General features: G+C 37.4%; 4 protein-coding genes across 4 annotated transcripts; 2 read left to right on the top strand and 2 right to left on the bottom strand.

Annotated features, from left to right (window-relative positions):
* Positions 1-88: 88 nt before the first annotated feature.
* Positions 89-4630, bottom strand: LOC149739222 (uncharacterized). The gene is made up of 6 exons (XM_089875716.1): positions 3623-4630; positions 2566-2694; positions 1839-2091; positions 1382-1533; positions 944-1072; positions 89-435 (listed from the first exon to the last, which is right to left on the bottom strand). Exons 1-6 carry the CDS (start codon positions 4078-4080, stop codon positions 231-233), a joined length of 1326 nt encoding a protein of 441 aa, XP_089731842.1. The 5' UTR covers positions 4081-4630; the 3' UTR covers positions 89-230.
* A 1003-nt stretch (positions 4631-5633) lies between these two features.
* LOC149739221 (uncharacterized) lies at positions 5634-12129 on the top strand. The gene is made up of 9 exons (XM_089875712.1): positions 5634-6419; positions 6727-6787; positions 7405-7579; positions 9156-9302; positions 9782-9861; positions 10010-10157; positions 10737-10918; positions 11106-11280; positions 11834-12129. Exons 1-9 carry the CDS (start codon positions 6104-6106, stop codon positions 11921-11923), a joined length of 1374 nt encoding a protein of 457 aa, XP_089731838.1. The 5' UTR covers positions 5634-6103; the 3' UTR covers positions 11924-12129.
* A 563-nt stretch (positions 12130-12692) lies between these two features.
* Positions 12693-14783, bottom strand: LOC149739220 (uncharacterized). The gene is made up of 4 exons (XM_089875726.1): positions 14325-14783; positions 13780-14262; positions 13630-13686; positions 12693-13424 (listed from the first exon to the last, which is right to left on the bottom strand). The coding sequence occupies exons 1-4, from the start codon at positions 14389-14391 to the stop codon at positions 13255-13257; spliced, it is 777 nt and encodes a 258-aa protein (XP_089731852.1). The 5' UTR covers positions 14392-14783; the 3' UTR covers positions 12693-13254.
* A 4382-nt stretch (positions 14784-19165) lies between these two features.
* LOC149739219 (alpha-(1,3)-fucosyltransferase 7-like) lies at positions 19166-25121 on the top strand. The gene is made up of 4 exons (XM_089875717.1): positions 19166-20527; positions 22478-22687; positions 23099-23330; positions 23882-25121. The coding sequence occupies exons 1-4, from the start codon at positions 20238-20240 to the stop codon at positions 24449-24451; spliced, it is 1302 nt and encodes a 433-aa protein (XP_089731843.1). The 5' UTR covers positions 19166-20237; the 3' UTR covers positions 24452-25121.
* Positions 25122-25126: the final 5 nt, after the last annotated feature.

Genomic DNA, 25126 nt, shown 5'->3' with positions numbered 1-25126 from the left:
CAACCCAACCGTATCAACAAGTGCTTGCGAGAAATTTTCTCGGTCTATTGTCGAGGTTTGTGACGTCACAACCAAGAAAAGTCGCGGATTAAGAGGCAACAATGGAATTATTTTTATGGAAACTCGAACGAGTGTTATGATGTCATAATAAAAAGTACGATTTTTAAATAATCATTATTGACGTCACTTTGTTGTCTGTCTTTGACGTAAACAACTGCAACAAAATTCTATCACGTGACGTCATCATAAGATTTCAAAAGTTTCGTCGCGCGTTCGCACGATGACGTCATAGTGCAGCGTTTGTCCGGGTATGTTTCCATCATACAATGCATTATGCTGCGATAATCATTGTATTGTGACGTAGGTATGATGTATCTTACAGTCGCCACCAGCCACTTCCCCACCCCACACGTGTGCAGTGAAGCGTCAAGACCCCTGTAATTATGAGCTTAAATTTATTTAAGTTAAGTTGGCCATAGTGAGGGAGCTGTGTGGACAAATTATTTGTGAGTGATCGGAACTTGAGTGACTTGTCCATGGTTGCCACTCCCATACCCACAGTCGAGTTGCTGAATCTATACAATGTTCGGGCCCATAACTTGCAATGGAATCTTTATTATTTCTATCGTTTTTTTTATACTAACGGTATACATATTAATGTAGTGGGGTAAGATGATACGTTTTTATTCTCTTTTATGGCCACATTTAGTAGAAAACAAAAAATAATTAAATAATAATGCATTGACTATGCTACACCAAAAGTCGATTTACTGGGATAGTGTTACAGACAGTATGCAAATATTAGGAGAAATTCATTTACTTTCCCGGAATTTTCGTACCGTTTTAACCCCCCCACACTTTATGGATCAACAACTTCACTTCAAAATTCCCCGACCGTACGGGGATTTGCGTCACAATCACTGGTTACGTAATAATGACTCACCTGCACGTGTTGTTGACGCAATATCCGAACAGTTCCAGGCACGACGAGTATAATTTCTGGTTCAGCGAGTCTGGGCCCCATAAATTACCTCTGGGGCTAGGACAATCGTTATTATGACGACATAGAGTTCTGTAACAATGGAAGCTATGATAACATATAAGTAACGTGAAGGTAATAAAAATTTAATCTGCTGCTTACTTAACGTTGTGTATAAGTTACCACGAAAGTAACTTTGTGAGTGTTATTTTCCTGCATGGCTGACAATTTGGATAACCCATTGGTGATTATTGGGCGAAAGCAACTGTCGTTGCCCAAGGACACACAATGGTATAGCAGCGTTAAGACTTGAACCAAGAGCCTTTGATTACGAAGCCAGCGCTCTAATTAGCATTTACAATGCATTGCCATCTAAAAATCGACAATATAAGATACCTGTACCTTGAGTATAGCGGCGACTCCCCATAAAATATCAACGAATCTGCATCAACCAGATGAATGTCGAGTGAATCGTTGTCAAAATAAAGATTGGAACCTGATACATCCTCCATAAAAATTCGGTCACGCTCGAATTGCGCAAAGAAACACGTGACCTACGAAAGATACGTCACACTTGCTGAATACGTAAGGATAAACATGTAACATCTCAGTCCTTAGTGCAAACTAGTACATCGTAACATGCCTTTTTCTCCCTATTACATCTTACAATTTGTGATAATCAACTTTTCCTTTAGTAGTATTTATATTTGACGTGTTTTAACGACCGTAGTTTTGCTTCTAATTCCCATTTTCTCTGCTAAATTAAATAATTTCATCTTTGCTATTTCATTTGAAGAAAAAGTACCAGAATTTATATGTTAAGTTTGATTACTTTCATTGCAAATTAAACACAACTCACCCTAGCCACCCACGTAAGAGCAGCGAGTCCAGGGTTTGATTTCTTTTCCAACACTGAACGAAACGGTTCGCCAAAAAAGCAACTTGCGTTTAACCCCCTACCGGGGCAAATGGGTGACCCCTGCATGACCCTTGTCACTACATACGTCACACTACTGTTTGTGACGCAGGCGCCCAAGAGCCGGGGAACCCCCTTCCAGTGCAAACTTCGCAGAAGACGTAAATTGTCGACTTCCCTTAGGGCGGTACGGTATCTGTCATTTAATGATAACATCGATAACATGGTCACTTGGGTCATATAATACATTGAGTAACCAGCCATACCTGTTTTACCGTGTTACAATATGCAGGGTAGGCATAGTAAAATTAAACTTATAGTGTGCCCTAACTTTAAAAGAACCTTTACATGTGGTAAAAAATAAATAAAATGACACCACAGATTAAAACTGGTGGTTTTATCTTTATAGAAGAGGTCATGTTATCACCATACAAGGTAGCCCAACATATTGAGTACTTTTGTGCATACGTGATCTCCTTATCGCGTAGACATCATATACCCCGCTGACGTCATATGTATCAATGGCATCATTACATCACTGACGTCACATACCTCACTGACGTCACATATCTCAATGACGTTACATAACTCACATAGCATATCATATACACCAGTGACGTCATTACCCCAGTGACGTTATTGTCCCACCGACGTCATACACTCTACTTACCGATACAAACCACTGGCAGAGTTTGTATCTTCCCGACTGGCGAACTTGATGACGACATGGATTCTTTTTCTTTCGTTGTCGTAGATTGTTGCGAAATAAACGGCTCTGTTTCCATCGCTGTTTTCTTCACTGCAGGGAATAATGAGTCGGATAATTAAAAGTGGACTAACTGTCAGTTCATGGTTAAATAACCGCCAGCTTTAGGCCTAAACTAACTTTGACCTAAACCAGAGACCCAGCAGCATGGCATATACCGCGCCATAGAACTATACTTACCCAGTTGGCAGTAAACAAAGAATATAGAGAAATATACACCCGTATTCTCACTACTTTAAAAAAGGTGCTATTTTATTGTTGAAAAGACGATTATAAAATAACAGGATCCATCTTCCCACACAGTACTATAATATGTGGGCTTAACCCTAGTGGTTGACTTGCAGTCATTCCCGGCACAGTGATTGGAAAATACTTTGTTAGAATGCAACGCACTGATGGATCAAAAGAAACACCTAACAATTTCCGACTTTCGTTTTGTTAAATATTTACTTTAACCACAAACCCACTTAAACGTTCACCTGATTAGTTTGTATTAGAAGGATTAGAGAGGTTCGTTTACAAACATTTGTTGTAAGTCTACGATAAACTGTAAGTGTATCTTGGGCGTGGTGAGTATTACAACCGTTTCGTTATTCTAATTGCTAAGTAGTTATACCTTTTGCAATACTGTTACATATGTACGCTATATCTTTATCACAAGTATACAGCTTTTGGTAGTTGCTCCATACGGGGCTAGACCTTAGCCGGAACAACCAAAACTCATGTTAATTATTTAAACGACGTTCGGATAGTTGCAAAATACCTTAAACCCCAGCGTGCAATAAATTAAATTGGTATATTACTAACTTAAAGTTCAGGAAGCTCTGTTATTTAAAATGATTATTTATAAAGACTAAATAATTCGTTCGCCGTACTTTAATACCACTACAAAAAAATATAAAAACATTTTCCCATTTCATTTAATGATAACAAGTCAAATCACCAACAAGAAGACCCTTACCGGAAAACTGATCTTTTGTCTTGTTTTATTCCTGTTAGAATGTTTGTAATATCCGTACAACTTAACCATTCGTTGTTTTCTTTTTGTTTTGTTAATTCCTTTGTTGGTATTTCTGTTTTAGCGACAGTTGTTGTCGTTTTTATTGTTGATATTGTCGTTGTTTGTGTTGATGTTGTTGTTTTTCTTGTTGATGTTGTCGTTGTTGTCATGTGCTTTGTTCTTGTTAAATTTACTTGCTGGGTTAGCAATTCTAGATTATTTGCCTCAACTGTATTCTCCCGAACACTTTGACTGGTTAGCGGTACAATCTTTACGTCATTTATATCTTGATAATGTTTTAATGACGACTTACATCCGTTTCCATTAAATTTCAACGTAACATACAAACAGAAAGTCATCATAAATAGAAATCTTAAAAAACTTTTTAAAATCCGGCATTTGTGTGCTCGACCAATCATCTTCCCTCATTCTTTTTGCGTCACAATAGCAATTACTGCCTTATAACCAAAAGTTTGCGCCATGTCTGTGTATACATTAAAACAAGTTAAACTAGCCTAAAGCATCTGCACAAAATTACTTGTAGGGCTAGAGGCCAAAATCCTATACACTGGAAGCGGAATCAAGTAGAACTCAATAATTAATGGTCCTGGGGAAGGAAAAACCTTTTGTTGCCGCTTTTGTTTCGCTGTATATAATTACACCCTGTAGCAAAACTTTAAAACTAACTTTATTACCACTAACTGCACATTAATCCTTGGTTCTTTGAGTTAGGCAACTACTTTTAATCTTATTTGTTGCTTCTTCTTTTCCTTGGCGTGTCTAACGACTGTCGTTTAGACATTCAATACGTTTTTTTTCTTCCTACTAAAAATTTCTAAAAATCTGATCAAAACTTGATACTTAAAACGCATCCGAGTTACGTAAACATCTAATCTTTTGTAACCTAAAACCTAATTTCAAAACCTTGTTGGTTTTTGGGATTAGCAAGTTGTAACCTTAGCCTCGCTTACCAAGTGTCTGTGTGTACATGGACCTGCGTTGTAACACTACACAACACCCCAGGGCATGCAGTTACCGCAAGTGCGCTAAGACAGCAATTAGCAAAACAAAGATTCTGGAATTTATCAATTTCCGCTGAGCTGAGTCGAGTAATGTTTAATTGAAAGTCATCAAGTTAGGCTTAAGGTGTTGTGCAATGTTTAATCGTTTGTGAAAGCCGAAAGAATGTCATTAGTAATGACCTATAACGTACGGTAGTATCGTTTGCTTATTTATTTATTAGGAAAGTTGAAGGGCACCAAAGTCTAGAAAGAGGTGACTGTTATTAATGATTTAGGGGGTCGATATGTTTGGGTAAAATGGTTCATGTTTTCATTCTCCTTTTAGGTAACCCTATCGTCACTATACTAAAAGCGCGTTAATAACTGTAAAAAAGATAGGGAACTTGAGGTATTATGTGATTACGGTTTCCTTCCTACGTCATGGTGTTATGCAATGTTAAAACTTACCACGGGGCTGGCCAAGGGTGATAAAGCAGCGTTCAAGATACTGTTTGCAACAACTTTGCGTTTCCAGAACAGTATAGTATGATGGGGAAAAGCAGTATAGTATGATGGGGAAAAGTAGTATAGTATGATGGGGAAAGATGGGACACCTTTAGCACATAAAATCCAAACATCTTGATCGTACTTTAAACAATTAACGACGGTCTCTGGGAGTCGTAAGGACACGTTTTATTAATTCTTTAAATGTTTTTTGTTTACTCCCAAATGGGACGAAAAATAATGAAAAGGTGTCCCATCTTCCCCTATATCCTACTATATAATAGAAAACGCGCTGCAGATTCGTCGATATATCCAATTATGACAAAAGAATGCAATGATCGTGTCAATGAGAACGTGGTACGTAACAATAGCTGGACGACGACACGCATTCATTGCCGTCGGCGAGTGTTGGTCAGAATTTTAAATCAAAAAGTGGGCACTTTTACGAGTTTTTAAACAAGCCGGGAAGACTGCGAGGAATTTTGCTTGAAAGAGTTTTGTTTCAGTAACAGAATGTCTTTATAATGTACATCATATGGTTATGCTGTGACATGGGAAATAATTGCAATACCAGCCAGGTTGGGGCTTAAAAAAGAACGGTTTAGCCTTTTTTGAAAAGGAAAGTAAAAATAGCCCAACAGATCAATAGTGAACAACTCGGACGCTGAACAACATCGTGTGACGTCATCAAGTGTCTTTTCTGATGACGAAACATATTTAAAGCGAGCATAGTTGAACATTGGTTTTACAGACTATTAATCGAGCGATTTAAGCAGTGTATTTACACCAGAACAATCATTGTTTTGTGACTGGCATATTTATAATTAAATCCTGCGTTTTTAGGAAACAGTCTCGACAACCCCTTGTTCATTAACAGCAGGATAGAAAAATATTTCTAGAAAAAATCCGATTGTGACGTCCCCGGTTTGATTGTGACATGGTACAATGCAGCAATTACCCAACAACAGTTCGAAAAATTCGAGAATTATTTCTCGTTCTCGCGTTTACGTCGGTTTACTTCATGTACGAAGCTCATTGGACCGTAACGAACAAAATCACGTGCCTACGACGTCATCATCGTGACGTCATCGCGATTTCCGGCAGAGAAGATTTTGAACAGATCGAAAATGACGTTATTTTGGAGTATAAACAATTAAAAAACATCGTCAATGTTTCGAAATGGAGTTTAAACGATTGTTCACCGAGCGCTTGTACGCGAGTCATTTTATCGGGCTTCACTGAAGGTCTACAAAGTAAGTTGTGACGTAGGAATTGTATTTATGACGTGTCAATCTAGTGTTTAGCAACAATTTTTACGCTAGACTCTATTTGTACAGTAGTGTGGGGTAAGATGGACACAGTTAGCTCATATGCTGCTATGATCGTGCTTATTTAACAACGGTCTTTTAAGAGTCGTGAGAATGTGGTAAAATACTCTGTAAATATTCCTTGTTTTCTTCCAAATAGTAAAATAAAAACGAGTAAAAATATAGACCATCTTACCCCAACATATACCATATAATATTGTATCCAATACAAAATACTTAATTTATTCAACAGACAAAACAACGACCATACAACCAACCAAACTTCGTTATAATCCGGCCACACCCAGCGCCAGGTGAGAAATTAGAAACTGCCAAAGAATTTTTAAATTCCTTATTTAATAACCGTAATTACTGCTCCAGTTTCCGATGCCATGTCCGCTCATTATTGCGAGTTGGTCAATGGTTAAAGCACGGGTCTAACTACGCACTGAGAAACCATACGGTAAACGCTACGTCGTTTATATATAGGGTAAGATAGGAAACGTTTTTTTTATAATTTCTCGTCCCGTTTCATAGTAAACAAATAATATTCAAGGAATTTTAAAACCACACCCTTACCACTCCCATTGAGCGTTGTTTTTTAAAACACGATCAGGATATTGGGTATTATGTGCTGAAGGTGTCTACCTTGTACCCCACAGAACTGTATCAATACAACTTTGGTAATATACGTCGTTAATAGATACCTTTTTTGATGGCGTTTCGCAAGTTCAGCTTTTCCAAAGCGTCGCAACGATATGTGTATCGGAACCCTACTTTTAGGCAATGTACTCCTCGTTTTTGTTGTATATTTTTAACTCTTTATAATTATCCTTTGGGCCATGGTTCAGCAAGTGTTTTAAAACGCGACGCAAATAAACTATTTGAAACCTTGTTGTATATAATCCAGTAACACTTCCTTGCCCTTCAGCGCAGGGACCAGGCTACTCAACTGTAGCCAGATTGCAGAATATTTTGATGACCCAGTCGCTATGAAGTTCGAGCCATACAAAGCCGACCAAATAAGGACTAAGCAAGGAATCCACGAGACGCATGGGATGCTGGTGTTCCCAAGTCGTACCAAGAAATACGTCATTACGTCCGAGGTAGAACATAGATATGTTATAAAACATGTTTTGTGGGGAGTTAAACTTTACAAAGAAGTCACTATATCATGCTTATAGTGGAGTGTGAATAAGCATATACATAACGTGTGGTTGGTTTGGTTATTTATGCCCCTATGGGTTGGAACTGAAGTGATTTATCCATGGTTGCCACTTCTATGTCCACAGTTTAGTTATCGAAGCTATTGCAGCGAACGCATGCTGTTATTACATTAACATTACCTAATGCGTATTCTGGAAATATACCAAACTTATTCAACCATCAGTTCGGATTTGGATCAATTAATGCATTTCGTAGAAACGCCCCCTACTTAAGTATTCGACGCAAATCGAATTCACTTTGCCAAACCTGATAACCATTGATGGCTACCATTATAATACATTAGTTACTAATTACAGCGGTTCCCAACCTGTGGGTCGCGACCCCAACTGGGGACGCCTGACAATTTGCCTGGGGTCACCTGAGGCCTTCTGAGAAGTTTAGAATTTCATTAGTTTAGAAATTTAGAAAGTTAACTCCTAACAATGGGCAGCTCACCACAGAGCGCATCGCGATTTTACTAGAGTACTAGACAAACCAGAACACCCTGGGCCTCATTACAGGATTTTCGTTAAATAATGGTAAATATGCTCGGAAAGCAAGATTTTAACGGCAGTTTAGCGGCCATGAAAAATTACAGGATTTACTCGTTTGATTTCAGGTAATTCATTACGTCACAAAGGCCTTTACCATGAAAATAAAAATTTAATTGCTGATTGCTAAAATGCATTTAAGCAAAAGTTGGACTTAAGGTCGCGATTTTATTGAATTCCCGGCATCAACCATAGGTAGCCTACGATAGCTAGCCTAGCCTACATAACTTTCAAAAGCGACCCAACTAATTTTATCCTTGGGGTCACCGCAACTTGGCAAATGTTATAAAAGGGTCACGGCACCAAAAAGGTTGGGAACCGCTGCATTAGTATGTACTTGCACATTGCAAGTTGTATTAGCCCACATAGCCCTGCTTATATCGATTCTAGACAAGGGCTTGTTTTTAAAATAGATTTTTGAGAACTATAAGTTAATTCAGATAACAAAGAAATTTATTTTATTATTTCAATCTATATGTCTAATGTATCTCACAACTACAGGGATATTGGAAACGTAAAATAATTATTGACAAAATATCCGGGACGGCGTTTATGTGGGTTCCGTCTGAAATCAACACCTTTCAAAAGACTGTTGCAATATAGGTTTAACTTTAACTTAAAAACTTAAGACTGATATATAGTAGTGTGGGGGGATGGAACAGCTATAGCACATAATATTCAAATATTCTGATCATATTTTAAACATTAACAACGGTCTATGGGAGTCGTGAGGATACGGTTGTATCAACTTGTATATGTTTCTTTGAACGTTCTTTGTTTACTATCAAATGGGACGAGAAAATGGAATGAAAAGTGTCCCATCTTCCCCCACCCTGCTATATGGTATAGTCTTGCATGTAGAAATTCGAGGCATAGTTTATCTTTGTGAAAACAAGGTACGTTTCTTGATTACGATATTACACAGGCCAAACGAAACACGACCGGATACAGGAAGCTGTACGAAATTTACGAGAAGCATATTGATCTTGGTATAAGACTGCCGGGCATACCAGAGTTATATGGAGCTTGTATTAATGAAAAATACGTTAGGCTTGTGACAAGATTTACCAAGGTAAGTTTATACTGTATGATATTGCAGGTTATGGTTTCAATGTTGCGCACACGGGTAAAGGTTAATTACAATGTTGCGCACACGGGGAAAAGTTAATTACAATGTTGCGCACACGGGTAAAATTAAATCACGATGTTGCGCACACGGGATACTAATTATTAAGGCTACGAAATCGACACATTTGAGTATGACAAGATTGTTTATCGAAATCCCTTAAACTACCCAAGGCCAACTAGATAAGCAATACCTTTCGCGATAAGAAAATTGGGCATATACGATTTAAATTAAAGTTTTCCGTATACTGTTGCCGCAATTTGAATTATAATATTAAAGTCCATCAGTATTTTATATATATACGGACTCTGATCAGTACTATACATGCAAAGGTATAATCGTGTTATAACGCCTTTCATTAACGGCCAATGCGATAAATTGCCTACGTCATTAATCAACCACGTCATTCATTACTACATCACCAGGGTCAGAAACTTTGCGCATCCGGACACGAAACCGAAGCGAATTATTCGGAGACGGATTGCTACAAACTTACAAAGTTACAGTTGAGTGAATAGTAACTTAAGTTTAAACGTTGTGATGTAAGTAACATTGGTTTCATATATCTATACTTGTTTCATAGCAATACATTGGCTTGTACTCACTATAAAGTTTTGGTCATCACTGTAATTAACAATTGTGCAACACTGCAGCAACTTGGTCCAGAGCAGAAGAGACAAAGTCCAACCTGTTTTATCCCTCATCCAAAGTGTCTTGTGCTTGTTTAGTGAGCTGGAACGCAAACGATATTTCCTTCATGACGTACATGGGTCACAGTTTTCCCTCAACCCCGATATGTCGGTAAGTTAATGTGAACATCTGTACAGAACAACATTGGTTATAGAGTTACAGTATATCTTAACTGGAAAATACAGCGTTCAAAGGTTAATGCGCCCAACATAACAGATATGCTGCTATATTAAATACTTGTAAGCGGATTCATGGTGTATGTATTGCTGAAACACTGGCATTCTGCTGTTGAAACAAAATAATCTACGGTAATTAACCAAGTTAAACAATGAGCTTCTAAACTGAAAGCGCTATTAACAAAATAAATAAAGTACGAAAACGGACTGTATTAGTACCATGTAGGTGCCCCAAGAACAACAGCCATGCAACAAAATGTGTTGCAAAACGGCGCACACGCGGAGGCGTTTGTAATTATTAGTGATGCCATTCATTTATCGCAGTAATTTTAAAGTTATACCAAATTGTCCCCATTTTGAATTTTATAAAAAAAGGAAACACCTTTTCAAACGACTTAAACATTAGAAATGTAGTGTGATGGGCAAGATGGCACGTTTTAGATCGCTTTTTACGAGTGTCCATTTGATTATCATTTGGCCACCATTAATTACAGTCCCAATTTCTCCATTACAGATAGTTGTGAACGACATGGACAACTTATTCCATCACGGTTCAAGAAATATATTCGGTGGGAGCATTTGTATTGATGATTCGCACTGTGCGGCACCTAGCGGCGGCAAATGGTCGAACACGTCAGCTAACCACGTGATATATTCTCCATGTCATGACGCTTCACCAGTGTGTGACGAAAACAAGTGAGTTTTATGACGTCAGCTATGAGTTTTCTAACCGTTGTTGCTACCAGGCATATTGTAATAAATAGGTAAACAGTTATTTTGTTAAAATCGTTACTTTTTGTTATACTAACATTTCGCCTGCCACACGGCGAGACATTAGGGTATAACTATTTGTTACGTCATATTCACAAAACATACGTCACAGATGCGCGGGATTCAACGCTTCACTGCATCTGTGTGGCGTCACGAGGTGGATGACGTCATTGGTTCTTAATCATCTGACACGCTTAAAAGAACGCATCCGATTGGTTCACGCTTTGGCGTTAGTATCCAATCCCCATCCTCGATTGCGTCACGTGGGCAGGGAGGCATGTGAGCAGGTTGGTAGAAAATCAAACATGCTGTGTTGATTTTGCAACAGGTGTCCACTGTCAATCAAAACCTTAAATTCATAGTACCTACACTAGCCATCCTTCAAACGACGATACCTATTTAGTAGGGTGGGGAAATATGGGACACCTTTTCTTTTCTTTTTCGACCCATTGGTAGTAAACAAAGAATTATCAAACCGTATCCTCACGACTTCCATAGACTGTGTTAATTGTTTAAAACACGATCAGAATATTTGGATATTATGTTCGAAAGGTGTCCCATCTTACCACACAGTACTATATACAAACCATATTCGCCAGCAACTAGACCCTCGCAGTCTTATACTCAATATTAACTAACCCATACCTCCTACTCCTTATTATAAACTAACCCCCTACATCCTAATCCTTACAGCATTGAACTATTCGTCAGATTAGTTTAATCAAACACATGCATATACAAACACAAAGCTACCGCACATACATGGCTTCAAACTATGGTTAGGCGGTTCTGGTCTGGCCTTAACTAAAATACTAAACATTCCTCCTATATTTCCATTAGGTTACGGAGGCGCTTGAGAATTACAAATCAGACCCCGAAAAATCGGCAGCCGGCTACCACGTGGGGGCAGCAAAGAAGCCTAAGATTTGACGTCACACCGAACTACCTTAAAATTGTTCAGCTGAAAAAAGTTGTTGCACGTGCGATGTGACGTCATTTTGGATTCCTCCATTTGACGTCACGTTGTTCATTTATATCTTCAATAGCGTTTTACTGTATTTGTATTTTATACCTTGGGCGTTATTTTTATACTTCCGAATCGCGAAACTTTTGTAATAAAAAGATGTATACGTCCATTGTTTCAGTAAAATAGAAGAAAAAATGATTATGACGTCACAATCGTAAGAAAATTAAATTACGTTTTAACTTAAATACATGAATATGCGACTTAGTACTCTTCGCGTGGCAGGGGCAACCGCTGTCGTTATTTAACCTGGATGTTCTGTTTCATACACCTCCTGTTCTGTTTAAGCTATGAGCAGAGGGCTGCTGGTGCAATAAAAATATTTAGTGGGAAAATATTGGACAACTATTCTATCGTCCTATTTGGTAATCAGCAAACAACTTTCAAATAATTATGTATCCTTAATTCCTTACGAATTCCGTAGATCATGGTTAGTTTTCTAAAACACGAACAGGATGTTTAGATAATACATGCCAAAAGTGTCCCGTCTTTCCCCACCCAACTATAGATGTTTTGGGGTAATTTGGATCCCAGTTGGTTTATTTGGGAGCAACTATAAGAAGAAACACTTTGGCTTATTGTGTTTAGATTATGCACGATAAAGTTTATTTTAAATTAGGATTTTATTTAAAGAAGGTTTGAGCAGTAATTGCTAAACTAAACACAGTTTAAAAACAGGGTTACGAGCCGTGTATTTAAGAAAAGAACGAAAAGTTACAGAAAGAAATATTTTCTCGTATATGAGAAAGTGTGCCGTGTGTATGGGGTTCTTTAACTGGGGGAAGTACCGTAATGGGACTGATGCACTTCGAGATATACTAAGTCATGAAATCTTGTTTTGTGCTTTTTTACAAACAAACAAAACACAAGGAAAATGCGCACAGGATGATAAATGTGTGGTTTGGGGCCTAGAAAACAAATTTCGACCTATACAGAAGCGAAATGCAACAATTTGTCTTACAGGAATAAACATTCGTGCGGTGAGATTGCAACGAGTCAGTACGAAAAGAAAATATTTAAATTCACTGGATTTATACACTGGACGGAAAACTAAATAAACGTTGACGTTGGTCTATTGTAGCATATGTCATATTTTCGGTCATACACGCTGACCACGAACCTCCGCATATAACGAACATTTTGTTCACGCTGAAACTTTAAACAGTTTTAAAATAATAACAACAATTATGTTGGGGTACCTATATGCTTTGCACTACCATACACTAATGCGTTGTGGCTACAAGTTGTCGTCGTCGTATTTATAGGAAGGGAAAGAAATTGGGTTTCCGAAATCTTCTGGTTGCTGGTATTCGCTCATTCGTTTTCGTTTCTGTATCGTCCGGCTTACGATTATTGTTACAATGGATACAACCAACACCACAGCAAGGACAATAAGAACAATTTCTCCTATAGATAAAGTAAATTGTAAACGGTTATTTTAGAGTCGTTTTGGAACACATTTAATTCTGTAAATATTTTTTGGTTTTCTACCAAAAGAACGATAATACAACACACTGCTTTGCGTTTTATAAATAAAAATAAACCAAAAAATTTGCGACCAAACTTAAAATACAAAAATATTTTTTTAATTCATAAAAAAAACACGACGAACCTGTATTTGGCCGGTGGTTGACTGGTACGCCTGCATCGGGTTTCGGTGTGTTCGAAGCTGCAATATTAGTAAAAGGAATTTAGCGTTAAAAAGTTTAGAATGTCAGTAAAAGTTAAACTGTTTTTGTTCAATCGAAATTTAATATTTTACCTGTTGTTGCTGTTTCTGTGTTCGGTGTATTTTGTGTTGTTGTTGTTGTTGTAGTTGCTGCTGCTGCTGTTGTTGTTGCTGAAGTTGGTGGTGATGTGTTTTGTGTTGTTCTTGTATTAGGCGTTGTTGTTGTTGTTGATGTATTTCGTGTTGTTGCTGCTGTTGTTGTTGTTGCTGTTGTTCCTGTTGGTGCTGTTGTTGTTCCTGTTGTTGTTCCTGTTGGTGCCGTTGTTGTTCCTGTTGTTGTTCCTGTTGGTGCCGTTGTTGTTCCTGTTGGTGCTGTTGTTGTTCCTGTTGTTGGTGATGCTGTTGTTGTTGATGATGCTGTTGTTGTTGGTGATGTTGTTGTTCCTGTTGGTGCTGTTGTTGTTGGTGTTGTTGTTGTTGGTGTTGCTGTTGTTGCCGCTGCTGTTGTTGTTGATGATGTTGTTGGTGCTTCTGTAGTTGCCGCTGTTGTTATTGGTGGTGATAGCGCTTTTGTTTCTACAACAATATAATTAATATCAAAATTTTCTTATATAATAAAAATAACTCATAAGACTTACGGTAGAATGCACAAATTAAAACAAGTCCGAAAGCAACGATCCTGTTAAAGTTACTCAAGCAATACATTATCAATACCGGTATGTTGTTGCTCCGTTACCTTTCAAAGCCTAAGTTTCTGTTGAAATTGTTTGTTAAAGTTAAGTATAGCTTGTAAATTTGGTACGGGACTTAAATTACGTTGGGCATACACCGCGTACACGACTATTGTGGTAAAATATGCAATGCTTGCCAAGTTAAAAGGGTTACTGAGCGAAACTTTCATTCCATAAATGTCTTTGCTACGTCACAGAGTATATAATGACATTATGGGAACGTGGCATCTGTTTGGTAACAATGCATGTGTCATGTAAATAATTGATGATTATTACAAAATAAAAACGAATAAATGTTTTCTGTATTTACAAGAATATGGCTAAATGGTACGAAAACGACGAACAGTGTACCGGTTCACGGGATAAACGACTAACAGTGTACCGGTTCGTTGGATAAACGACGAACAGTGTACCGGTTCACGGGATAAACGACTAACAGTGTACCGGTTCGTTGGATAAACGACGAACAGTGTACCGGTTCATGAGATAAACGACGAACAGTGTACCGGTTCGTTGAATAAACGAAAAACAGTTTGCATCAAAATAAAGATTCGTATCTAACTATATACCAACACCTTCCGCGTGTAAAAACACCTACTATCCGTAACAATTTCTACACAAGAGTTTCATACAGTAACGCGTACATAAACCAAACGTATTATATTCTTCTGCTGTTACTAGCAGATGTAATTCTAAAGACTGATCTTCTGTCATAAAAAATTAACGTTTTTTTTAAACAAAATTCCGCCTGTCATCAAAAAAAGACTTTGTCTGACTTACGGTTGAGATCAGTTTTGGAAAATTACGTTTTCGTGCACTTTTTCTGCAGTTGCAACTTTTGTACTAATTGTTAATTAAACAGCAAATGCTAAACATAAGCTGTTTGTTTGTTGCTTAATGTCCAGTAACAACTAATTGCTATCTAAACAATCTTATCGTTTTAGCGTCCTAACGAGTATCGTTTCACGAATATACTGCCTTTCTTTTTTATCTCAAAATAGACAAATACAAGTTGTGAAAGTAATTTCAATAAACTGTATGCAATTGTAATTCGTCGCAAAGCAAGCATTAAAGTGACTTATACAAGCAAGCATTACAGTGACTTATATATGCCTATACAACACGTAATAGTTCTGATGAGCCTTATATTTAATGCAATCGGAATCGGAATCACGGGAAACTGAATGATAAACCCCAAGCTACCGCTGGTCTTTTACCCAACATAGAGCCATCATTACACCCCGGTAGCTTCCAAACCCATACACGTGTGTGGCGTATACTAACTTCGTATCGAATACACGCGTAGTGCTCTTATGGCTAAATAAACAGGACCAGTAGCGCTTCTCATGGCCTACTAAATATATAGTAGGATGGGGCACCTTTTCATTCTATTTTCTCGTTTCATTTGGTAGTAAACAGAAAAAACACTCTCCAAGAATTTTTAAAACGGATCCCAACGACTCCCATAGACCATTGTTAACTGTTTAAAACACGATCAGGATAATGGGATATTATGTGCTAAAGGTGTCCCGTCTCCCCCCATCCAACTATATCTTGTAATAGAACATAGTTTTAACTTCTTATTAATCTGCTTAATAACGGCGACTTAAACGTTGGTAATGCAATTTCCGAAACTACATTTACTAATAACTTTGTAGGTATAAAATTGATTCAAATATTGGCTGAAGTATATGAGAAGCACATACGACCTGCCAAAAGGCTAGAGCTTAGTTCTATTATTCGCTGCTCGTAACAACTAAGTGATATCTAAACAATCTTATCGTTTTAGCGTCCTAACGAGTATCGTTTCACGAATATACTGCCTTTCTTTTTCACCTTAAAATAGACAAATACAAGTTGTGAAAGTGATTTCAATAAACTGTATGTAATTGTAAAGGCTAGAACTGAGTTCTATTATCCGCTGCGCGTATAAGGAATGTCACATAAACTAAACGCATAAACTTGTCATAAACTAAACATTAACTTAAGTAGCTGTCCTGCTTCTCGCGGTCAAGTGATACCATTGTTATAAACAATTCTTGAACAACCGGTTTGTAGAATTTATAAAACGACTTAATGTCGTCACAACCCTCAACAAACAGAGGCAAGTTGAGAGATCACATTAGCCATTATGTCGTCACACTACGGGAAGCCGACGCTCTTCTTTTAGCTTCCGACCCATTAACTGTGATGGCTATTGTTTTATGCATATTATATATAATACTGTGGGGTAAGATGGGCACCGTTAGCGCATAATATCCCGTATTTCCTAATCGGGCTTTTAACAATTACCAAAGCTTTTTTAAGAGTCGTGATGATACGGTGAACAAAAAAACTCTGTAAATATTCAATATTAATTATTTAATCGGTCAAGTAATAGAGTGCAAACATGGGCCACCTTACCCCAACCTACTATATATTCTAAAACTTCTCAGCGCGAAATACAACAAAACGAACTGTGATGTCATAATCAAGAACGCACCTACGTAACAATGCTTCACTGTAGCAAAACAAACAGGCGTTCCCAATCGCAAATACTTGTCTACTTGGAAGAAAGCTAGCTACTTCAACAATTACCTACTATGACGTCACACCAATTTCGATAGTATAACATAACCTATTAATTACAATCGCGATTGTGAAATTAATTAAAACAGCGAAAAAAATTCAATAAGCAAGAAAATAAAAGTTTTACCTGCAGGTAAAAGCTGCTTTAAGAGCTAAATAAAGACAAATCTGGCAAACCCTTGAATAGTATATTCCATTTCACGATACGTCTGTTATGGTGAAATGGTAACATTGCGTATGACCCCCGGCTATCTACGACGTGTTGTATTAATTATTCAGAAGAGTAAAAGCAACTAAATTGAAATATCTTCCGTGACGTAACAGACGTTACAGTGACGAACAATAACATCTATGAGCTAAATATCTTAACAAACAGGAAGGGCAAAGGATAATGGAAACGCGCGAGACACTCCATTAATAATGGATTGCGGAAAATTTATTGCGCTTAGATATCGATTAAAACGTTAACTGCAACAACGTTTAATCTTTATAAAACACATATTTCTAAGCTTGATGCAATTCCTGTTACTAGCATTGTAAGGTCTGGTGTATATCTAGTACTGTGACTGCCTTCACAACTTCGCTGGTACAACAAACGAACAAAACGTTCGCCGACTAAACCAACACTGTAGGCTGAATGACGTTTGTCACGCTTGAGCAGGCAACGTGCGCCACGAAGAAGACGCTCGACACGTGATTGTGACGACGCTTGGTCGCTCTGTGACGTAACATAGTAAACGTGTTCCCGTTGTTGAGTTTCTAGAACTTTTGTCTTGACAATGAACGACTTTATGGATGCAACTAAAAGCAAGAGGTATACGAAAACACCCATGTTATAACTCGACAGTGAGCATGAAGTGTATGAATACACCATGTGTGTATGGCCTATTAGAAGACACCCATGTTATAAATCGACAGTGAGCATGAAGTGCATAAATACACCATACGTGTCTGATGTATAAGAAGACTACCATGTTATAACTTGACAGTAAGCTTGAGGCCTTAGTCACAAAACAAGAGCATTTCATTCTCGTTACGTCATCCCGTCCCACACACATGTTCGATTCTTCATTATTGAAGCCGGGGATTTTCCTCAAGGCGCAAGAATCGTTGCAGATGAGTGGAGCGGTGACGTAAGACTTGTGTTGCACGAGCGCCACCCTACGGGGCAATAAATTAAAATTTATTGTCTCAATAAATGTTTAATATTTGTCGATGTTAGCGCCTTTGCGGTATTACCACACTTAAAGCTGAAAATTTTTCATTTGTCCTTTATATCCTGGGTGGGAGCTTAAGTCGCTTTTCCATGTTTGCCTTCTGTGCCCACAGTAAATTTGCTGAAGCTATTGCAGTGTGTGGATAAGCAGACGTGACTTTTGGTTGGTTTGGTCATTTATATCCTCATTGGTGGGAATTTGAATTATCCATGTTTGCCACTCCAATACCCACAGTCGATTTACTGAAGCTATTGCAGAGTGTGGAAAAACAGGCATGACTTTTGGTCGATTTAGTCATTTATATTCTCATGGGAGAACAATTCAATACTCGTCATCACAGAGACAAACAAAAATTACATTAAGCAGTTTAGGTGATGCCAGCTAATAAATATTAGTTACAGAATTCAAATTATATGGGTGAGCGCATATTAGTTTAAAAATGGTTACCTGTTTTCCGTGAGGTTCGTTTCGCTACAGTGCTGGTAACTAAGATGATTACCATCGACCGACCAATACGTACCCGGCATCGAACAAAAGGAAACACCTATTCAGAGCGTGAACGGTCACGCTACACTCTTATTTGAAATCTCTTGCACACTACAGTGAGAGCAGGTTGTGTAAAAGCAAATAAAGTTCATAGAAGTTGTTAGTAAGCGGTGATGTATGGAAATAACAAGTGGTATATATCAAGATTTGTAATATTATGTATTAAGAAGCAGAAAATATGGTCAACTAAACCGTTATAAAACTTGTTTTGCGTTGCTGTAAGCTGAGTAATACGCGTTTACCTGTGCGCCATTTAATGCAGGTAGCCTTTAGTTTACAACGGGGCTATTTTGGAATGTAGGTTTTGTGTACAAAGCGGTTAGGTAGTATCAGTAAGAAACATAACCAGTTGACTTGTAAATGGAATAACTTAAGTACTTTAATACCCGTTGTGTAATGTTTTATCTTTAACCATTTTATACAACGCCAGAATCCGAAACCAGCGATTAAACAAACCTTTTAATATTTGCTTAGCCCTTTAGTAACGGCTTTCTTTAGCTTTTGGTTTAAGATTGTTAATAACTATGTGGGGCATTGTAAACCATTGAAGCGAGGCAGCTACACCCACTGTAGTGAAAGGTTGGGGCTGTTTTGTCCCAAAATGTAAGTCAGTTTGGGCATGGAGTTGGTCAAATGTTACTTTGTATGTAAGAACCATAGGTGTCTTCAAATAGGTATGGAACGGTATTGTAATGTAACTTTTACTACATGCAGGGCTAAGCATGAATGCATGAATACACCACGTGTCATTAAAGTGTTTCCGCCTGTGCAATGCTATCAATATATCAGTCTAGGTCTGTACTGAGATTATATAGACGTCTTGCTTCCTATACTTCTTTAGTTAGTTTCTATGCTGTGTTTCTATTGGTTTTACGCGCGCATATGGAAGACGACGTAGCCTAGCTTATACATTATAGATGAGTGCAGGGGAAATGCGTGGAAATGTAATCTATGTTGTACATTTATTGTATTGATATGATTAATATAGGAAATGGTATGGTAGGTATTGATGTATTGTATATTAGACAGCATAGTTAGTTTTAAGGGCTACTCTGGTGGTTTTAATTCATGATGGATGTAGCACAAGAGTACTTCTGCAGAATAGATTATGTTGGCTGACCGATATCACCATTCAAGTGTGATTTCTGCGTTATAAGGTTTGCTGTTTTACGCTAAAACTCTATGTTAATATAGTGAATATAATATATATAACATTATAACAGTAGGCGAGCCACTCGTTGTAGCATATATCTGGATAGTAAGCAAGCATGAGTTGTATGAATACACCATGTGTGGCTGGTGTACCAGAGGACGCCTATATTATAACTTGACAGTGAGCATAAGGTAAAAATACATATTTTAGTAGAACGGTGTATTTTTGCTTCACCCAATATCTTTGAATTGCCACCAACAGAAAACATAGGCTGCAACGTTTAAGTTACAAACCTAGAATTGCAACAATTTAATTGGGTAAACATGAAGATCTAATATGAACAATACAAAACTTGTATTTGTGTTCTTGTTGTTGTTTGTCGGTTGCTTTTTGTTGTTCAGCAACAAGTTACTGACGGGTGTAACAACGAAAGTGGAAAATACAATAACACTCGAGAAAAAAGAAGAACCTACGAGGCTGAATACAGAAACAGACTTAAAAACTACAACAACTACAACGACAACAACAAGCACAACAACAACAACAACTACACCAACTACAACAACAAGTACAACAACGGAAAATGTTATTGTTGAGAAACAAACAGAACTGTCTCTAATCAAAAGGTAATAATGCTATACATTATACAAGATCACAGAAATAAAAAAGAATAGAAGGCGCATCTCCAATGTCGGCAAAGGAGAGAGCACGATACACTGTCTCTCTTTCGCGGGTCGTTCCCGTTTACTATTGTAGTCAATGGAGTCGATGACGTTTTGTGTACTTTTTCTTCGTTTTTTGACTTAATTTAAAGTTATTGTGTAAAAAAACTATTTTCTATTATATATATATTTCTAAAAAACCGTTTGTTTGAAATTTTTAATTAATTTTTTATAAATAATTAAATTTCCTAAACAAGTGGTAAACTGTAAGCGTTAACGTACCAAATAACTAAACTAGCCTAACAAACTTGAATAGTTGGTGTAGTTTTTAAAATAAACAGCTAAAACCTTCCAAAAACATTATGCGCCTATCTTTTACAATGGAGACGAAGGGAAATGTGGACGGAGTTGGCGGTCACGTGAATAGAAAAAAGAATATATCACGGTTTTGAGCAGTTGCGCGTTCTACTCTTTTTTATTTCTGTGTACAAGATAAGGTAGTTTATATATTATATTTATATGCCATAAGCCGTACACGCACACAGTGTGCAAGTTTGCACGTGCAACTGCAGTACTATGTATGTGTATGCTTGGTAGTCATTCGTCTTATTTGTTTGCGTTAATTTCCGGACCGGAAACTTGTTGAAATGCAATGCTGCTGGGACAATGCCAAGTGACACACCAACTCGTAGCTTATAATCTACTGTATATTGCCATATTTAAACACGGATGCACTAAACAGAACATATATATGTTATATAGTACTGTGGGATAAGATGGGACATATTTAGCACATAATATCCAAATATCCTGATCGAGTTTTAAACAATTAATAACGGTTCATGGCAGTCGTGAGGATACGGTTTTATAATTCTATCAATGTTTTTTGTTTACTACCAAATGGGACGGGAAAATAGAATGAAAAGGTTTTCCATCTTCCTCACGCCGTACTATATATATTCAAACCAAACTTTCGTTTGCTGTCATGTAATAAGGCCCAATACTAGTTTACTGTGTAAGGTATTTATTCCGATCACATGTCTTCAACATTACCCGGGTTATTGCACTTCAATTAGTTAGTCTACTTTACTGAATGAATGAATAAACTCACTTGTACTATAGCGTACAGTCTGCTGCTAGAGATATCTTTATAGTAGGCTGTATGGGAGAGGCAGCGTCAGATGTAATAACGCTATAGTGTCCTGTTTTATATATAGTAGGGTGGGGAAGATGGGACACCTTTTACCCCTATTTTCTCGCCCCGTTCAGTAGTAAACAAAGAACATTCAATAAATTATAAAACTATATGCCCATGACTCTCATTGACCGTTAGTAATTGTTTAAAACACGATCAGGATAATTAGATATTATGTGCTAAAGGTGTCCCATCTTCTCCCACCCTACTATACTTTGTTTCCGTTTATACGAGTTACCGCATGTAATGTATGTAGTTATTTCAGTGTATATATGACTAAAATACGGAAAACATATTAGGGGCACTGGGTTAAACCGATTTTCGCCTAGAACAAACACGTTTAATAATAGCAGCATTAAGATTTGATCCAAGTAGCTTGTGGTTAGAGCGCTCTCCCAACCGCAAATTGTCAGCCATACATAAAGAAATACTAAACCACAAAGTTACACATGTGGTAACTCGTATGCTGTCACTATAGGTGAATGAATATAACGACTTTCGTTGCCCCACCATGCGCGGATAAATAAGTTTTATTCATTCACATATATACACATTGTGTAACGGTCAGGTCTTTTATCCAAGTGTTATTTTTTTATGTTTTACTAAAATGCGTGTTTTAACAACTGTTGTTTTACCGTTACTGCCCGTATTTTCTCTTTTGTAAACTTTCCCGTTTTTATCGAGACCAACAATACAAAATAAACTTCATCATTACTCAGTATAAGCACGACACCACAAGCAGAGAAGAAACCAACATGGATACTTATGTGGCGACCGCCATGGGGCTTGACCACGGAGGGACGGAATGAGGGGTTCAAGGCTGGCGATTGTATTCTAACTTATAATAGATCAAGGATAGAAGAAGCAGCAGCTGTTGTGTTTCATTATTCCGGGCTTGATAAAGACACGATGCCGTGGCAACATTATAGGTGATTCATATATCATAGTTTATTAGTCCTCGCATGTCGAGACATTATACCATATTCATATTCGTTTTTAAAGCAAAAAACCATCACCTGAAGTGATTCAATTATATTCATTTGTGAATATTTCTTTCCAATTGCATAGTGATCCGCCTATAAGAATTTAACAGCTATGCTTTTTAACCAACCCTTTTTATTTATTTTATCCGTGTTATAACGTATGTCATTTCCTGCCACGCGAGGACAACAAAATTACATACGTTGAAACTCGTAACCAGATACGAGGTGTAGGAAAGAGAACACCTGTGTTATAACGACTGTTATTTCCCTGCCACGCGAGGATAAATAAGTTGAATAACATTCGTATTTATAAAAGTTGAATAACATTCGTATTTATTATTTTTTTTACTTATACAGAGGGCGGGAGCAGTTCTACGTTTTCTTCAGCATGGAAGCGCCGTCATATGTAAAGCACGGTGAAAATCGTGCAATGGACAAGTTCGATAACGGGTTTATAAACTGGACGATGACGTATAGAAGCGATAGTGACGTATTCTGTCCGTACTTTGAATCCAAATACGCGAGAGAAGTATTTGCAAGAGATGAAGCATGGCTGAATACAACGTTGGCGAAGAAGTCCAGAGTTGCGGTGGGCATCCCTTTTACTGTATTTCTGACCATAAGATTTAGTAGGGTGGGGGAAGATGGGACACCTTTTCATTTTGTTTTCTCTTTCCATTTGGTAGTTGACAAAGAAAATTCAAAGAATTATGAAACCGTATATACGACTTCCAAAGACCGTTGTTAATGGTTTGAAACACGATCAGGCTATTTGGAAATGATGTGTTAAAGGTGTCCCATCTTCCCCCACCCTACTATAAGTTGTATGTGTTACGAGCCAGGTCGGCTTCCATACACCTCGTGGTCTCTGGAAGTCGTGAGAATACGGTTTTATAATTCTTTGGGTGTTCTTTGTTAACTACCAAATGAGAGGCAAACAAGGAATAAACAGGTTTCCCATCTTCCTCCACCGTACTACATAACTTATTTATCCTCACGTGGCGGGACAACGACAGTCGTTATAACACGGGTGTTCTGTATCATACACCTCGTGCCCGCTTACCAGTTACCACGTATGTAACATTTTTGGCTGATTGTCTATTTCTTTTCGTTGGTTATAATGTCAAGCTTACATTACAGTTATGGGTTGTGAGTAACTGTGAATTACTTCGCGGGTCGCGACTTCGAATGGATTACGTCACAAAGATGGTAGAAGCTGGATTTCCGGTCGACAGATTCGGGCATTGTTTTAAAAATAAAGAAGAATTTTCCAGCTTATCAGAAAAGCAACTACAATCGTACAAGTTCTATTTGTCATTCGAGAATGCGGAGCATTGTAAAGATTATGCTACCGAAAAGTTCTGGAGAAATGGTATTCAATATGGGAGAGTCCCTGTTGTTTGGGGGCCAAGCAAAAAGGACATTGAATATCTGGCCCCACCTGGGTCTTATATCCACACAGAAGATTTTGAAAGCCCGGCCAAGTTGGTTGAATATCTTTTATATCTTGATAAGAACGATACAGCATACAGGGAATATTTTAACTGGGTTCGAAACCCAGGAGAGGGAATGGAAAGAATTAAAAAACTTTATTCACGAACCAGAGAAGAGGTTCTATGTGATAAACTGCTGTCCAATCCAACAGAAAACATCCATTCTTCAATGACAGACTTTTTTTACAATTCCGAACCTACCGAATGCTTAGCATAGAAAACATCTCCGAATTTTTTTAAATAGAAAAAACAATTTTTTGAAATAGAAAATAAATGGAGAAAGAAAAATTGTTTTCACATTGTTATTGATTCTCTGTAATGCAACAATGTTCAAACAACTCATATTTTACAAAACCAATGTTAAAACTGTTAAACGTATAGTGTGTGTTTATTAACAGTTTAGTAGTAACTATGTATAAATGTGGTACATTTTTTGACCAGTGAGACAGCCATATTACATCTTCAACATTTACCCCATTACCACTTTATTAGCTTTAAATCTTCACCTAATTTTATGCATTTTTTTGTGTTCAGGGGGTTGGTTTTAATATGCATGGTACTTTTTAAATGTTTATAATTTTTGTTTGTAAATTTTACTGATATTTTGTTAGCTGCACTTTATCGCTTGTATTTAAGCTACTCAACATAAGTTGATGTCTTCAAAATATCAAAGTAGGACCTGGTAGGCTTTATTGGCAAAATATTACTTTTATAAAAAAGTGTTGCTTATTTACCTTCTCGTGGCAAATAAACAACATTTAATATAACACAAGTGTTTTGTTTTATACACCTTATACCCTTTACGAGTTACCGCTTATGTAACTGTGTGGATAATTAATTTTAGACTCATTATTAGTCACCAAAAGATCTGCTGCTAATGAAGCCATTCTGT

The sequence above is a fragment of the Ciona robusta genome, chromosome 3 (genome assembly GCF_009617815.1).
Source record: "Ciona robusta chromosome 3, ASM961781v2".
Classification (NCBI taxonomy): domain Eukaryota; kingdom Metazoa; phylum Chordata; class Ascidiacea; order Phlebobranchia; family Cionidae; genus Ciona; species Ciona robusta.
This window is presented reverse-complemented; position numbering and strand designations above follow the sequence as displayed.